Raw genomic sequence first — 16,555 nt, 5'->3', positions numbered from 1 at the left:
TTTGATGTGAAGAAATTGTTTGTATCGTGTGAAAAATATTAAATAAAAAATAACTAGTTACTGTGATTATTGAAAATATATATTATTTAATCATATTAAAATAATATATATATCATATTTATTAATTTAAATATATAAATATTGAATATAAATAAACTTATTTTTATTATTAATTTGAAGGAAATATTGAATATTTCTAGCATGTTAACAAAATAGGATATTTTCCATTTAAAGGGAATTTCAAGAAGTACAAAAAGAGAAACAGGTCCATAATAATATGCCTACAGCAAATGATCTTGAGAATAATTAAGCAACATTAATCAATCTCTAAATCGCAATTTTATAAATAACTTTTATTGTTATCAATTTAGTCCTCTTTGGAATTTAGTCCAAAACCAAAAAATTAAAAAATAAACAAGTACACATTATTTTGTGGTATTCATAAATTATTGTGGCGCTACAAATCACTTTGTTCAATAAAAACTTAAAAAAATAATCTCTTTGCTATATTTAAATGTATAGTTTCATTTGTTTGCTCTTTAGTTTCTCAAGAACTGTCACTCTCACTCAAAATCCTCTCCGCCACCGTCAACCACCGTCCGCCGCCGTCATGAAAAAATGCAAAATGACAAATGTGTTTGGTTCATGCTAGTGACCATTTATCTTCACCACCTTCATTAGTGAGCTACTAGCTAGCGCCGCCGTGTACGGAGGAGCAAAGAGGTGCTGATTTTCTCCAGTAAGAGAACTTTAATAGTAGCAGTTTAGTAAATGTTTCATTAAAGATAAACAAGAACTTTTTAGTTCACATGCATGGTAAGTAAATTTTTTGAGTTAGTGTGAGTTTGAAGCAAACCTCCATTAACACACCACATGTATGTTGTCTTGTTAGAGTGAACTTTCAAACACTATTATCATTTTTTTCAACAACCCCATTTCTTGACTTTGATTTTCACTCAATAATGGAGAAGAAAAGCTACCATTTTTACACTTTCCCTTCATGTTATTTCTTGTTTTTGTTGATTTCTTGGTTAAGTTTGAGTCCAAAGATTGTATTTTTAGTGAGCTCTGTTTCTTCTGATGGACAAGCGTTGCTTTCTCTGCTTAAAGCAGTTGACCCTTATACTAAATCATCATCTTCTGTGCTTTCTTCTTGGAACCCTTCAAGTTTAACTCCATGTTCTTGGCAAGGGATTACTTGCTCTCCTCAAGAAAGGGTTATTTCACTTTCTATCCCAAATACTTTCCTAAATCTCTCTTACTTGCCTTCTGAACTCTCTTCCCTTTCATCTTTGCAGCTTCTTAATCTTTCTTCTACTAATATTTCTGGAACAATCCCTCCATCTTTTGGTTCTTTTTCTCATCTTAGGCTTTTGGACCTTTCTTCTAATTCACTTTCAGGTTCTATTCCATCAGAACTTGGTGGGCTTAGTTCACTTCAGTTCTTGTTCTTGAATTCAAACAGATTGACTGGTAAGATCCCACCAGAGTTAGCTAATCTTTCTTCATTAGAAATCTTTTGTCTTCAAGATAATCTCCTTAATGGGTCAATTCCATCACAGTTAGGGTCCTTAGTGTCACTCCAGCAGTTTAGGATTGGTGGAAATCCATATTTGAGTGGTGAAATTCCTGCACAATTAGGCCTGCTCACCAATCTTACCATGTTTGGTGTTGCGGCGACTGGTCTTTCGGGTGTTATTCCGCCAACATTTGGGAATTTGATCAATCTTCAAACACTGGCAATTTATGATACTGAAGTATTTGGTTCGATACCGCCTGAACTTGGGATGATTTCGGAGCTTAGGTACTTGTATCTGCATATGAATAAGCTCACTGATTCGATACCTCCTCAGTTGGGTAAGTTGCAAAAGCTTACTAGCTTGCTTTTATGGGGAAATTCATTAACTGGACCTATACCAGCTGAGGTTTCGAATTGTTCGTCCCTTGTGATTCTTGATGTTTCTGCGAATGAATTGTCTGGTGAAATTCCTGGTGATTTGGGGAAGCTATTGGTTCTTGAACAGCTTCATTTGTCTGATAATGCACTTACCGGTTCTATACCGTGGCAGTTAAGTAATTGCACTAGCCTGACAGCTCTTCAGCTAGATAAGAACCAATTATCAGGGCAAATTCCCTGGCAAGTTGGTAAGTTGAAGTACTTGCAGAGTTTTTTCTTGTGGGGGAATTTGGTTTCAGGAACCATTCCAGCTGCTTTTGGAAACTGTACTGAGCTATATGCACTTGATCTTTCGAGGAACAAGCTCACTGGATCGATCCCTGAGGAGATTTTTGATTTGAAGCAGCTGAGTAAATTGTTGCTCCTTGGGAACTCGTTAACTGGACGATTGCCTCGAAGTGTTGCGAGATGCCAGTCTCTGGTGAGGTTGAGGCTTGGTGAGAATCAGCTTTCAGGACAGATTCCTAAGGAGATTGGTCAATTGCAGAATCTCGTGTTTCTTGATTTGTACATGAACCATTTCTCTGGAGGCTTGCCTTCTGAAATTGCCAACATTACAGTTCTTGAGCTGTTGGATGTGCACAACAATTACCTTACTGGGGAAATACCACACCAGATGGGGGAGCTTGTGAATTTAGAGCAACTTGATCTTAGCCGGAACAGCTTTACCGGTGAGATCCCTTCAAGTTTTGGCAATCTCAGTTACTTGAACAAATTTATTCTCAGTAACAATCTGCTTACTGGTTCAATTCCAAAGTCTTTTAAGAACTTGCAGAAGTTAACTCTACTTGATTTGAGCTCGAATAGTCTTTCTGGCGAGATTCCATCTGAGCTTGGCTATGTCACAAGCTTAACAATCGGTTTGGATTTGAGCTTGAATCGTTTCACGGGTGAACTTCCTGAAACATTGTCCGGTTTGTCACAGTTGCAATCTCTTGATATTTCTCATAATTTGTTGAGTGGAAGGATCACAATTCTAAGCTCCCTGACCAGCCTTACTTCCCTGAATGTTTCAGACAACAATTTCTCGGGGCCTATTCCTGTCACACCATTCTTTAGAACTCTCACTTCAGATTCTTTTCTGGAGAATTCACTCTGTCAATCAGTTGATGGTTATAGTTGTTCTTCACATATAATGGGAAGGAATGGGTTGAAGTCACCGAAAACCATAGCTCTGGTTGCGGTGATTCTGACATCTGTAGCCATAGCAGTCGTGGCTACATGGATTCTTGTGACGCGAAACCACAGATATGTGTTTCAGAAGTCCCAAGGCATGTCAGCCTCTTCGGTAGGAGCAGAAGATTTTTCCTACCCTTGGACTTTCATCCCCTTTCAAAAGTTCAATTTCACCATAGACAACATCTTGGATTGCTTGAAAGATGAAAACATCATTGGGAAAGGATGTTCCGGTGTTGTATACAAAGCAGAAATGCCTAACGGTGAGGTGATTGCAGTGAAGAAGCTTTGGAAAACAAAGAAAGACGAGGAGCCAGTAGATTCTTTTGCAGCAGAAATTCAAATTCTCGGACATATTAGGCATCGAAACATTCTGAAGTTATTGGGATATTGTTCAAACAAAAGCGTTAAGCTTCTTCTCTACAACTACATTTCAAATGGCAATCTCCATCAGCTCTTGCAAAGTAACAGAAATTTGGACTGGGAAATTAGGTACAAAATTGCCATTGGATCAGCTCAAGGCCTTGCTTATCTTCACCATGACTGTGTTCCAGCCATTCTTCATAGAGATGTCAAGTGCAATAATATACTGATCGACTCCAAGTTTGACGCTTATATTGCAGACTTTGGACTTGCAAAGCTAATGAATTCGCCAAACTATCACCACGCTATGTCCAGTGTAGCAGGATCTTATGGATATATTGCTCCAGGTATGCATGCACTTAGAATATTTTCAATTACTAATATTTCAACATAAAAGCCAAAATCGATCATAACATCTTTCAAATATTTACTTTATGAGTCATAGTTCGTTGAGTGTGACACAAATATTTGTCAACTATGGTTGCAGAATATGGATATACAGCGAATATAACAGAAAAGAGCGATGTCTATAGTTATGGAGTGGTGCTGCTGGAAATACTTAGTGGGCGTAGCGCTGTTGATTCTCAGATAGGTGATGGGCTTCACATCGTTGAGTGGGTAAAGAAGAAAATGGGAAGCTTTGAACCAGCTGTTACAGTTCTCGACACTAAGCTACAAGGTTTACCCGATCAAGTGGTCCAAGAAATGCTGCAAACGCTTGGAATAGCGATGTTCTGTGTCAACTCATCGCCAGTTGAAAGGCCAACAATGAAGGAAGTTGTGGCACTTCTAATGGAAGTAAAGAGTTCACCTGATCAAGAATTTGGGAAAACTTCTCAGCCTCTAATAAAACAGTCCTCAACTCAAAGTTGATTAATTTTGTTATGTTTTTTTTTTTTTTTTTTTGCTTTTGACTAAGAGGAGTAGGAATTAGTTTTCTTTAGTTCCCAATATGATCAACTTATTGTTCCAAGCATTGGATAATGTCTTGGGGTCCATTGTGTACATATTTCAGAAACATTTATGTAGTTTATTTGCTTCTTCATTTCTTCCTATCCATCTCTGTGCTGAGATTTTAGCTTTCAAAATGCTTGCAGTTGCACCATATAATATTTTAGTTTACCATAGTTCCAAAAAAAGAGAAATATAGTTTGACCTATTCAGAAAGATTGTATTGTTGGTGTACGAATGTGGTTTCAAACCTTCCGGTGATGCTAAAAGTAGTTTCAGAAAAGAGAAATATAGAAAGAAAAAATCAAAGGGGAGTCTTGGAGCAACGGTAAAATTATCTCATGGGTTCAAACCATGGAAGCAGGCATTAATGCATTAGGTTAAATTGTCTACATCATATGCTTTGAAGTGTGGCCTTTCTCTGAGCTTTGCTAACACATGATGTTTTGTTCATTGAGTTGTTTGTAGAAAGAAGAAAACAAACAACTCTTAAAACCAAAGATAATACTCATGTAATATCATTAGAGACTATTAGTCTAGTGGTAAGAGTGTAGCGCGTAATTCATGGGCAGTTGTGTCTCATGGGGTTTGCATCTTGTCGTAGACAAAAGTCTGGTATTTAATCGCCGAATGATGGAAAGGAAGGAAAGATAAACTTATATATTGATATAATTTTGGAATGGCTTATTCCTCTACATTTTTTTTTTTTTTTTTTTTACCGTGGTTTCCGGGCGTCGCTTTGCGAACCCGACTAGCTGTACCCACCGGGTCCCGCTGTTTCAAGGCGGGTCCACCACGGTTAGTTCCACGGGGCCCTGGAGACGCGGCCGGTTTGTAATGCCTCCAGTGGCCCTGCTGGGGCTCGAACCGGCGACCTGAAGGACTTTGTCCCAGGCCTTTACCAGCTGAGCTACCCCTCAGGGTTATTATTCCTCTACATGAAAAAGACATTTGCTTGCATACTTATTATTTTTCAAGATTTTTCTCTATACAAGAAATCTTAAAGATAGGGTCACCCATGTTTTGTTTTTGTTGAAATTTTAAGGCAGGATTTATGGCATAGTTCATTGAAAGGTATTCAAAGTCAAGATTCTGTAAACAGAGGAACACTCTATTATTTGGACACATACTAAACTGTCTAATAGTTGCCACTATAGAGACAAAAAAAAAGGGGAACAAAAAAGCCATGTTCTGTGAAGGAAAAAGTGGAGGGAGCATTTAGACCACTCTACCATTTGACCTTGTCATTTCATGAGTCTTTTTCTTTTTGCATATCGCATCGTCACTCCCTTTGATAGTTCCACTAATAGTTTCAATACAAAAATAACTTATTTTATCAATGATTTTTTTGCAAATTCCCAAGAAGTGCTGAAAAATGAATTTTCTGAATCATGCCAAAAATGAAAACATCATAACCTTGATTTCCATCTTTTAGATTTGTCTTTTGAAACTCGTATAACTAGTATGTGAATTAAAAACGTCAATTAATAGAACATGATTGATTAGGGAATCGGTATTGCTATTATGTGGAATCAAAGGACGCTTACTCATAGAACATAATTGAGTTTTAGAGAATCAGTATATCTAGTATGTGAATTAGATGATTCCTAATATAATTGAGTTTTAAGGAATTTAGTATAACTAATATCTGAACCAAATGTCGTCTTCTAGTAGGACATAATTGAGTTTTTGGAGAATCAATATACTACTATGTGAACTAAATGACGCTTGCTAAAAGAACATGACAGAGTTTTAGAGAATCAATGTAACTAGTATGAGAACTAAATTACGCCTACTAATAGATCATAATAGAGGTTTAGAGACTCAGTATAACTAGTATATGAACCAAATGACACCTACTAATAGGACACAATTGAGTTTTAGGGAATCAATATACTAATATGTGAATCAAATGACACCTACTAATTAAACATTTTTAAGTTTTAGGGAATCAGTATAACTAGTATTGAACCAAATAACGCCTACTAATAAAACATTTTTTAAGTTTTAGGAAATCAGTACAACTAGTATGTGGACCAAATAACGCCTACTAACAAAACATAATTGAGTTTTGGGAAACCGGTATAACTAGCATGTGAACCAAATGTCGCCTGCTAATAAAATATTATTGAATTTTGGAAAATCAATATAAATACTAGTATGTAAACCAAATGATGCTTACTAATATAACATTATTAACACAAAAATGATTCTTATAAACAACCACAACTAATTTGCATATGAAGTTTAGTTGATTAATTTAATAGCTCAAATCCATTCCACCCTGCTCATCAATATTTAAGTAGGACCAAGTGATCACAAACAAGGAGGGAACAAACATATGTAGACCATGCCTTCATCTCCATTATCCACATGACTTGAAGGTCCGATATATATGTGTGGTAATTTCTAGTGAAAATATTATTTTTTTTGGTCAAAACCAAATCTATAATAAGATCCTGGAATTCAGTTTTAGCTTCTTCTTTTATTTTGTCATCTTCTCCCCCATCACTTCCATCACCTCTTTCATAATGACATTGTCCATATGCAATGCATATACTTTTGGAAACAAAAATGAGATGACAATAATTAGAAGGAACAAGAAAAAGCTATTCTCACTTTTAAAGATGCCTTAAATTGCACTAAAAATCGAAATATATTAGGGATAATTGCAATCTAATGTCTTTGAGTGATCTAGTTTATAAAATAACCGATAATATACATACATATACGTATGTCACTAATAGCTCTAGGATTGAGAAAGCTCCGCTTAATGGCGCTCAGCCATATGACTGTAGACTAAGCCAGCCAAGAGCACGTCAAAACTTGGCATTCTCATAGAACACACACACCTGAAAGACTTCTGCAGTTCTATATAATTCATGTCAGGTGGTTTTGCTGGTTTTAAATTCCAAGATATCTAATAAGAATCAGCAAATCTAACAAAGGATTCAAGTTAATAGACTCCGGTTACCATTTATAAATGAATATATCAATCCCAACAACCTCAGTACAGCAGTGATTATAAGACTGTCGCTTCCTAAATTGAATATAACAAATCAGCTACTATGTATACAATAATACAAATAGGTGACACTACATTGTTCATACAAATTGAGCACTTGGGAAGCACACTTCAGATGTCGATCACAACTTTGAGATATTCTGAAATGGGAAGAACATACATCTTCATGACTGCATCATTCAGACAAATTTGCTTTGCTCAATTCGGCAAAGAAAGGAAGAAGTTCAAACATCTAGGTCAATGAAAGATATTTCTAGGACTACTTAAAGCATAACTGGCAAGCTGAATGTAATTATTAAGATTTTGACAGACACAGAAGACAACTGCCTTGGCACAAAGTATCTCGTAGACTTGAACAGTTGCAAGCTCATATGGTTATGCTGAAGAATCTTCCCTTATTTAGCACGCTAACATTAATCCTGCAAAGAAAATGATTGCCATTTATCAACTCATCCAAATCACCTTGCAAAATTTGCAGGATCTATGCTTCCTCTGATTTTCCCAGAACGAACAAACCTGACAGGCTTTTGCAGTTCATACTAGAAATAGATAGATAGTTCATGGCCAAGTAGCTTTGCTGGTTTTAATGCCAAGATGCCTACCAAGGACTGGTGAATCAGACACCAATAAGGATACCAATCAAAAGGGCTCAAGTATCCATTTAAAATGAATATATGTCTCAAGGTGCAAGATGCAAGCATAGCTTCTGTCAGAACTAATGAGCTATGGAAGTTCAATGTCAGGAAGAATCTGAATGACAGGGAGATGAGGGAATTTTGCTGAACTTTTATTGATTCTGGAACCCTTCCGAGGTTTGACTCAATGCCCGGATAAGCCATATTGGAAAATCAATAGCAAGTGTCAATTCACTGTTAAATTCTGTAATGTTTACTCTGCGGGGCAGCAGAATTGTTCTTGACCTTAGTGACAGATCTGAAAAACACATGCTCCCTATAGAGTGATTGTAAATGTGTTTACCATGTTTGGTGGCTAAAAGAGCTTTCTTAACATAGGAGAATTTGCAGAGAAGAAAATTTCAATTATGCTCTAGATGTTTTTTATGTGCTTCCAAGCCAGAAAGTGTGAATCATTTGTTTTTTACATTGTTGTAACCAGTGTTATCAAAGGCGCGCTTTAAGCGCGCTTAAGCCCTAAAGTGAGGCTCAAAACGTGTTGAGCGCTTCGCCTCGCTTTATGTGCGCTTCAGTGTCGTCATCAAAGTTCTAAGACAAACTTTTCCTTGTCAATGAGCCTCTTATGAAGAAGTGGCACTTAACAATTGATATTTCACTTTATCATAATTTTTTTTCAATTTCTTTGGTCATATATTCATTCATGTTTATAATTATTAGTCTTGGACTAAACACACATTTTTTTTTCTCCCTTTGCGCCTTTTTTCATTAAATCCCACGCTTTATTTGCGCTTTGCACTTAAAGCCCCCACGGACCTTAGAGCTTTTTTTGCACTTTTCGCTTTTAATAACACTGGTTGTAACAGTGATAAGTTACGGCAATTGTTTCTAAATATGATGAGAAACAACAAGTGTGTGCCAAATGAAACTGGAGACTTAAGGAGCTGGAACATAAGGGGAAGAAATAAGCAGCAAAAGAGATAGTGGCACACCATACCTACCAGTATTTGGTGGAACAATCTGGAGAAGGATTGTGATATGTTTTGAAGGCAATGGAAGCTAGACTACAATATCTATCCAGTACCACATACAGTAAACATCTTCTTACCGGGCCTCTCACAAAACATTAACAGAAGTACAACGAATCAGATGATTCCCTTCCTGTGATTCTACATATTTGATAGGAAACCCCAAAGTTTAAGTTGTCTGTCCATATTATTGTCATTTGTGTTCATTAATGAAATATTTACACATGCGACTAACTAGGTATGAGCTTCACCTGAGAGTACAGCATACTCTTGTCAAAATTGACAACCAAAGAAGAAATGGCATGCGTTCCTCCAGTTTTATGTAGAAACGTTACATACAACCGAGATATAAACGCTACATGAACATCAATCCAGACTTGTACCGGAATTCATAAGAGCATTGCAGAATTACTCCATCAGATTCATATTCTATAGGAACATGGTAGGCAAATTTATCCACCTTGAAAAAATGCTTCAGAAACGCACATCTTACAACAATGTTCATAACAATCAAACAAAATTCATACTGACAAGTCATAGACCATCATCCAGTTACACACGATTTCGATTATAAGCATTTGCATTGTTCATTGCCAACAATTGAAGTTATTGTATTCATACATTGATAAAAAAAACTAAAATTAAGAAAAATAAACCGTAACCAAAATAAAAACTGCTCACCTCTCATTCACTCATTCAATTGCTCAAGCTCAGCCTTCAATTGCTCAATCTTAAGCCCCATAGACCTTTGAATCACCCCCTTTTCACTCTCTGTCACCTTTCCCAACAACCCTTGATACAAATCAAGAACTTCCTTAACAGCATCACGAGCACATTCAGCTTCTTCATTAAAATACACAGTCTCTTTAGATTCCATAGCTGATTCTATCTCCTCTCTTGCCTCTGCAAACTTAAGATTGATTACATCAACTTCCCTGTTAGTGTCAACACTATATCGCCTTAAATTCTGAAAATTTACGAGCTGGGTTGATGAATTTGAACTCGTCGGACCAAGAAAATGTCGGGTTTTCGTGAGGTTTAAGGATGAATTTGAGAGAGATGTAAGAGTTCTTATGGAAAAATAAGATTTGGGTATTGTTGATTTCTCAAAAGGGTGTCTGAGAAGCGATTTACAGAGAGAAATTGATGAACGTCGATGCATTTTGATTGAACAAGCAAGAAAATGGTGCTGGAAGAAAATGCAAAACCCTTCCTTTGCTGTTCTTGGTGGTTAAACCCCCAAATTTGGGACGTGATCCAGAAGCAACACGAGGAAAGCCCAAGACACTTGTAAAGTCAATTTTTTTCTAAAATATACTACTCCCTTGATCCCTGACTTAGTAGGCGTTTGGCCATGAGATATCATATCACGATATGATATCGTGAGATGGAATTAACATTTAGACATGCAATTTTACGCTGATTTTATCTCATAATTTCATATTATGAGATGTGATTCCATATTCTCCAAAAATCATGATATGAAATTATATGGGAATTTCATATCATAATTTGAGATATTTTAATACAAAAATTAATTCATAAGTTTATATTTTGTTAAAACAACCCCACATTTATATCTACCAACCATTTATTTCATATGTAAATAAAATTTATAATCACATCATTACCGACATAAAATTTATTATTCTCACCGACATAAAATTTATTATTGACCAACAAATGGCTCAAAGTAACAATGTTGGTTCGTCTTCTCGATCACATGATCGAGAAATGCAAGTTCAACGTGAGAAAATTATTCGTACTATGTGGGAGGATTATATTAAAGACTAGTACACTACAATTTATGTTCAATTTTTTTTATTAAATTAAAGTTAGATGAAACAATTACTTAATTAAGTGGAGAACAAATAGCTTTGTAATAATTTATTATGCGATTTTATAAATTTTTGTTTATTTGATTAGATTGAATAAACAATTGAGGACTATTTTAATAATTTTACAACTTATGGGATTTTCATGTTTATGAAAAAATATACAACACAAAAATTTCATATCGCATGTCCAAACAAAACTTCAATTTCATCTCATGTTAACATATCATGATTCCATATCACATGGCCAAACGGGCCCTAATAGTTTGAGTATAAGAAAAAAAACACTTTGAAATTTTGATCTAAAATAAGCGATATGTATTTGTGTGGTTATAAACCATTTCATTAATAATAAAATAAACATTTTAAAGTTAATTTGTTACTTAATATAAACATGTGTCATTCTTTTTAGGATCGATTAAAAAGTAAAATGAGTCTTAAATATTGGGACAAAGGAAGTACTTACTATGAAAAATATTTTTTAATGTTTGGAAATATTTTCTAAAAAGTAATCATAAATCAAATAATTATTTTATTCTTTTTAAAAACTTTGGCCAAACAGATTATTATTAGACGTTTGAACCACATTTAGTTAAACTAAAAAAAAATGTATGTGTGTAGGGGGGACATAAAAGCTAAAAAATGTATTTGAGAGTTGAAAACAATGAACTACATTTAAATGAATTTTAAAAAAAAATTATGTGAAAATTATTATTTCAATTAGAATAGTCAACATTTAGCCAATATTACGAATATTAAATTTTGATATGAATATATTGCATATACTGTAGGTCAAACTATCAAATACTTGGGAATTGGGATGTTTTTCGATATAAAGGGAAAAAAAAATCATGAATTTATTTGAAAAAATTACAGAATTATCATATCTTTATTTAGGCACCCTTTATTTATTTACGTTTTTTCTCTTTACATAGGGTTAATTACGGGAAGATGCTTATTCACTTGGATAACTATGTGGGTTTGATTAGCCACATACCAACTTGTATAATGATAAAATTAATTTATCGAATATTTATATCAAATTAATAGAAATATAATATGTGATTGAATATATATATACTCACTTAATCATGATTGGTTAACTTATATATTCTTTTATTTTATTAAACTACTTGATTATAGTAGGTTGAATCAGTCCTCTTCTCATCTTTCTTTTATTTAGTATTTCTGCAGTATCATATTCTTTTATTTTTATTACTACTCATTGCATCATTTTATCCATTTATCTTACTATTTTACCGTCCTTATTTTCTAATCCACAAAAATACCGCTAAAATCTGCGTACATCTTACTATATCCTCAACCGTTTGCATAATATCATGATTTGTAAGATTGGACAAGTTTAACTGAAACCACAAACTAAAAAAATCATAACTAATAAATCTCACCAAAACCACTACACTTAATCAACTATTGCAACAAATTACTCCAAATCTTGGACAAAACTACAGTTGATGCAACTAATCTCCAAATTAGTCAACAACCCCATCTTACCCTGCCATTTATATAAAGCGCACACCATATCCTCTGCAGTTACAATATCCAATTAAACCTGAATTTGTCGTCCATTCAGAGAATATTTGAGAATACCAGTCATTCAGCTAAAAAAAATCCCATTAGGATAGACTTAATTATACTTCTTTCATGGCTCGCGCACTATTACTACTCACACAAAACAAGTTCACTAGCCTATCTCAAGTAGGTTTTGCCACAGGAACGTTGCTCCTGTGTGCACTGGCGCTCTTCATGTGCGCCAGCCATTCGAGGAAATGGAAGCGAAAGTTGAGAGTATGTTATGGCTATGGTGATCGCCATGACCCTATTATTCAGCTCAATCATGAAGAGATTAATGAGAATTACCATTTTGAAGGTGTTGATCCAAGCACATGCAGTGGTGAAGTTGCAATATGGAAGAAGAATATAATCATGGGAGGAAAATGTCAGCTTCCTGAATTTTCTGGTGTCATAATATATGATACTGCTGGGAATTTAGTTGATCCCAAAACTCCACGACCTCTTGCTCTTACATGGAAAGAATAGTGTTGTTTACTTCTGTTAATTGTTCTTATAATATATTGAAAACCAAGTGAGCAATTAATAATGATACATTCTATCAATGTTTTTGGTTTTTCTCCAAGTCATCTGGTATTTAATATTCACTAGTTCAATTAATTCAGATTCATACCAGGAATTTCTTCAATTCTAAAGTTTTAAAACCTGAGACCTATGGTTAAACGAGATCTGACAATGTTACCACAAAATGAACAGGAAGATCTAAGGCAAGAAAGTATGTGTCTCCTTTGCCTACTTTACCTACTTGACCAAAGTAGTGAACAAACTTATATGTTTCATCTGTACTTTATAAGAGGTACATCAAATTCCATATCTTGTTATCTTGCATATTCATAAAGTGTATGTCAGTTAGAATAGACTATAAGAATACAAATTCTAACCATACAGATAAACAAAAACCACAGAGACAGGAAAAATAATGGACAAAATTTAGGAAAACAGTTCAATTCTAAGGAATCTGAGAGTAGCCACGCGCTGAATATGCAGCTGTAAGTATATTACAATAATAGCTGGCGCATGCCACCAGAGGGGCGGGAGGGGGAGGGGGCGGAGCAGGGGGAAGGGTAAAGAAAAAAAAATGCTATCAATTGCCTTGATCAGCTAAAGGTTGATTGTATCCAAGAAAATCAAGAGCTTTCCTTGTATGGAATAATTATTTGCGCCAAAGCAATCAACTGTACATTTCAGGTTTCAAGATCCCCACATAGGGTAAGTTCCTATAAACCTCAGCAAAATCTAACCCATAGCCAACCACAAAATAATCTGGACACTGCAGGCAAATTGAAACAAGAATGAATAAAAGGTTAATTATATGCACCAAGATTCTCAGCGAAATAGAAAATTGTAAGTTAACTTTAAAGAGAAAATAAGACTTTCGATAATCTTTTTCTGCTTGAGGAAAAGGGGAGCCTCCCATGGGAAGGGGAGATGCAGGAGCTTTCGAAATACAAGCTACAACATTTTGCTTTCTCAACATGTTAGTATAAGCTGGCTATACATAAAAACCTGTAATGGACCATCTCTAATCGATTGTAATGCAATATCTCAAAATTGGATTTGCCAATAGTATCTTTCTCTGAAGTTGATTACTGCAAATGCGGAGAAATCTCATATTCTCAATTTAGTTATGGGGCAAGAAAGCTAAAATGTTGCCATCAATTTACAAAAGCCATGCTTGGTTTGCCTTTACTGCATGAATGAACACTAACCAATGTACTAGCGGGACCTGACCTATTTGTCATTTGCAGGTACTGGTTATTATAACAACGAATAACTTCAACTCTTCTCATGCTGAAGGGACAAGTAAAAGAGCACACAATCTAGAAACATATATCAAAATACTTGCCAATTTCACACCATGGACAAGAAATTTTTCTCACTGCAGTGATTATTTCATAGGTAGAGAAATATACTTATTTTCCAAAGTATGCTTTAGCTCTTTAGTTCAGGAGGGAGATTATTATAGTTCTCCCTTTCTCTTTTTTACTTTGTCTATTTTCTGTTGGAGAGTTTGGGCAGCATAAAAGAACTATGACAAAAGAAGTGTCTGTCATTTTTGTTCTTAGTGTCTAGGTGACACGATAAAGTTAACGAAGCTTGACAGAGTAAAAGAAAAACTCAAAAACTGTCGCAATCAAATATGAGGCACTGAATTATATAATTACAATGCTTTGAAATCATTAGATGAATAACACTATCATGATCCAACGTGCAGCCAGAATGAAGGACAGCAAAGAGAATGTTAGACATTACCTCAAAACCACAGTAGAACTTCCCCTCTCCCACAAGTTCGACATTAACCTTCCTCCTTGATGGTTTATCAAGGAGAGTACATACTGATATGGAGGATGCCCCTTTAGATTTCAAGTGTTCAAAGAGGCATGCCAACGTGTTTCCTGTATCCACAACGTCCTCAACCTAGGGAAATGTCAGAAGCGCCATGAATATCAGCTCCAATTGAACACGATTCAGAACAATAATTAATCAAATAAAATGTCAGTATGCTGATATGCAGGTTAGTTATATACATGGTCACTGATATGATTATACAACTTAAATACAGGATTCACAACTTCAACCGATAGATACACGTAATTAAAATTGTACACACTGCAACCAAATCTCACACACACCAAAATAGGGGTTCTCATTATAAATCTCATTATTGGCGAAAGGAAGTAGGGGACTAGGACAACCATTTAGGAGCAGTTATGACTGCAATAGATGGGGGTAACAACAATTTAACCAGCCAACATATTTACAGAACGAAAGCCACATTAGCAGGACCCTAGTACACTCGGGGAGGTTCTCCCCTGAATCCTAACATCTACTGGAAAACACGTAGCTTATGTTGAACCTACCAAAATCATAAGGTATAAATGGAACTATGGAAGATTTACTTGTGATCTTTAGTCAAGTCGTAAAATGTTCCATCTCAATTGTTGATAAACTATCAAAATAATCACTAAAAGAGCAATTCCGTTGCTCTCCCACTAGTTATAAACAATCTTTCTGTATGTCCACCCACAACTAGACATGCCCCTTTTTCTATCTTTTCTCAAGCCAAAAAAGTGCACACAAAGAAATGTTTAGTTTTACAAGCAGGATGGGCCCACCCGGTAGCATTGGCTCAAACTTTATATTTGTGTTAAAAAATCCACTTAACATGTATACTAATTAATTAATCAAGAACCCAATAAGTTGAGTTTTCTATGATCCAGAACCTATAAACTCAAAATCCTAGCTCCGTCTTTGTTTACCAAAGAGTCTTTCTGAATTCAGTAGTAAATAATATACTTGCTGCGCCACCAAAACAGAAAAAAACTTTAGAAATTGTAATACCTAGAAATTAGCAGTACAAAATCTCAGTTGACAGAAAGAATATTAACCATTTACTGAATAAAGATTGCATTTTTAATCAACTGAGCTACATATTCTCCCTATAAAGTACTATAATATATCAAATTAACAAACTGTAACACGCCTCAAAAAGGGAATTCTCACAAAAACACAGTAAATCCAACAAAAATATTCATACCAAAATGACATGCTTTCCAGTAACATCAATTTTCAAGTCGCAAGAAATCTTGGGTTTGCCACTGGATACAGTACCCGACCCATAAGATTCGACCCGAACAAAATCAACAGAAATGGGAAGGTTGATTTTGCGAACAAGGTCAGCTAGGAATAGAAATGCACCAGTAGCAACACCGACAACAACCGGAGCCGATGAAGAAGAAGAAGAAAGTAAAGGTCCTCCTCCAATGTTGGTAGATGGAGAAAAATTGAGGGTAATTTGGGAAGCAAGTTCGGAAACTCGTTGAGAAATTTGCTTTTCTGTGAAGAGAATCTTTTCAATATGATTCTCCATAGCAGCCATTGATACTTTTGGGAGCAGAATCCGCAGCAAGAATATAAATTGTCTGCAACTCTGTTGGTAGGGCCGAAGGACTTTAAATTTGAAAAAATTACATTTAATATTCATGTATACCTAT

At 35.2% G+C, this 16,555-nt stretch overlaps 5 protein-coding genes across 6 annotated transcripts in view; 2 read left to right on the top strand and 3 right to left on the bottom strand.

Annotated features, from left to right (window-relative positions):
* Nucleotides 1-16,555, bottom strand: part of LOC125834121 (uncharacterized) — a 209,438-nt gene that overhangs the window by 60,426 nt on the left and 132,457 nt on the right. The gene's annotated exons all lie outside the window — the stretch shown is intronic.
* Nucleotides 963-4,536, top strand: LOC125833835 (LRR receptor-like serine/threonine-protein kinase RGI5). The gene is made up of 2 exons (XM_049513000.1): nucleotides 963-3,843; nucleotides 3,984-4,536. Exons 1-2 carry the CDS (start codon nucleotides 963-965, stop codon nucleotides 4,367-4,369), a joined length of 3,267 nt encoding a protein of 1,088 aa, XP_049368957.1. The 3' UTR covers nucleotides 4,370-4,536.
* LOC125834131 (embryogenesis-like protein) lies at nucleotides 7,609-10,389 on the bottom strand. Its single transcript, XM_049513319.1, has 2 exons — nucleotides 9,814-10,389; nucleotides 7,609-7,891 (listed from the first exon to the last, which is right to left on the bottom strand). Exon 1 carries the CDS (start codon nucleotides 10,292-10,294, stop codon nucleotides 9,821-9,823), a length of 474 nt encoding a protein of 157 aa, XP_049369276.1. The 5' UTR covers nucleotides 10,295-10,389; the 3' UTR covers nucleotides 7,609-7,891; nucleotides 9,814-9,820.
* LOC125833834 (uncharacterized) lies at nucleotides 12,633-13,028 on the top strand. Its single transcript, XM_049512999.1, has one exon. The coding sequence runs from the start codon at nucleotides 12,633-12,635 to the stop codon at nucleotides 13,026-13,028; it is 396 nt and encodes a 131-aa protein (XP_049368956.1).
* On the bottom strand, nucleotides 13,634-16,485 carry LOC125834128 (uncharacterized). Its single transcript, XM_049513316.1, has 3 exons — nucleotides 16,099-16,485; nucleotides 14,814-14,978; nucleotides 13,634-13,830 (listed from the first exon to the last, which is right to left on the bottom strand). Exons 1-3 carry the CDS (start codon nucleotides 16,438-16,440, stop codon nucleotides 13,732-13,734), a joined length of 606 nt encoding a protein of 201 aa, XP_049369273.1. The 5' UTR covers nucleotides 16,441-16,485; the 3' UTR covers nucleotides 13,634-13,731.

Source organism: Solanum verrucosum, unplaced genomic scaffold, assembly GCF_900185275.1.
Source record: "Solanum verrucosum unplaced genomic scaffold, falcon-dt-bn FXZP01000108.1, whole genome shotgun sequence".
NCBI classification, from domain to species: Eukaryota; Viridiplantae; Streptophyta; class Magnoliopsida; order Solanales; family Solanaceae; genus Solanum; species Solanum verrucosum.
The sequence above is the reverse complement of the archived record's forward strand: the minus strand, read 5'-3'. Positions and strand labels throughout refer to the sequence as shown.

What these genes read in the sequence shown, in the direction of transcription:
- LOC125833835 (XM_049513000.1), top strand. Translation starts at nt 963, where the DNA reads ATGGAGAAGAAAAGCTACCATTTTTACACTTTCCCTTCATGTTATTTC. An exon ending in TTATGGATATATTGCTCCAG is followed by an intron (nt 3,844 to 3,983) that starts GTATGCATGCAC and finishes CTATGGTTGCAG; the next exon opens with AATATGGATATACAGCGAAT.
- LOC125834131 (XM_049513319.1), bottom strand. Translation starts at nt 10,294, where the DNA reads ATGCATCGACGTTCATCAATTTCTCTCTGTAAATCGCTTCTCAGACAC.
- LOC125833834 (XM_049512999.1), top strand. Translation starts at nt 12,633, where the DNA reads ATGGCTCGCGCACTATTACTACTCACACAAAACAAGTTCACTAGCCTA.
- LOC125834128 (XM_049513316.1), bottom strand. Translation starts at nt 16,440, where the DNA reads ATGGCTGCTATGGAGAATCATATTGAAAAGATTCTCTTCACAGAAAAG. An exon ending in CTGGAAAGCATGTCATTTTG is followed by an intron (nt 14,979 to 16,098) that starts GTATGAATATTT and finishes ACATTTCCCTAG; the next exon opens with GTTGAGGACGTTGTGGATAC. An exon ending in AGTTCTACTGTGGTTTTGAG is followed by an intron (nt 13,831 to 14,813) that starts GTAATGTCTAAC and finishes ATTTGCCTGCAG; the next exon opens with TGTCCAGATTATTTTGTGGT.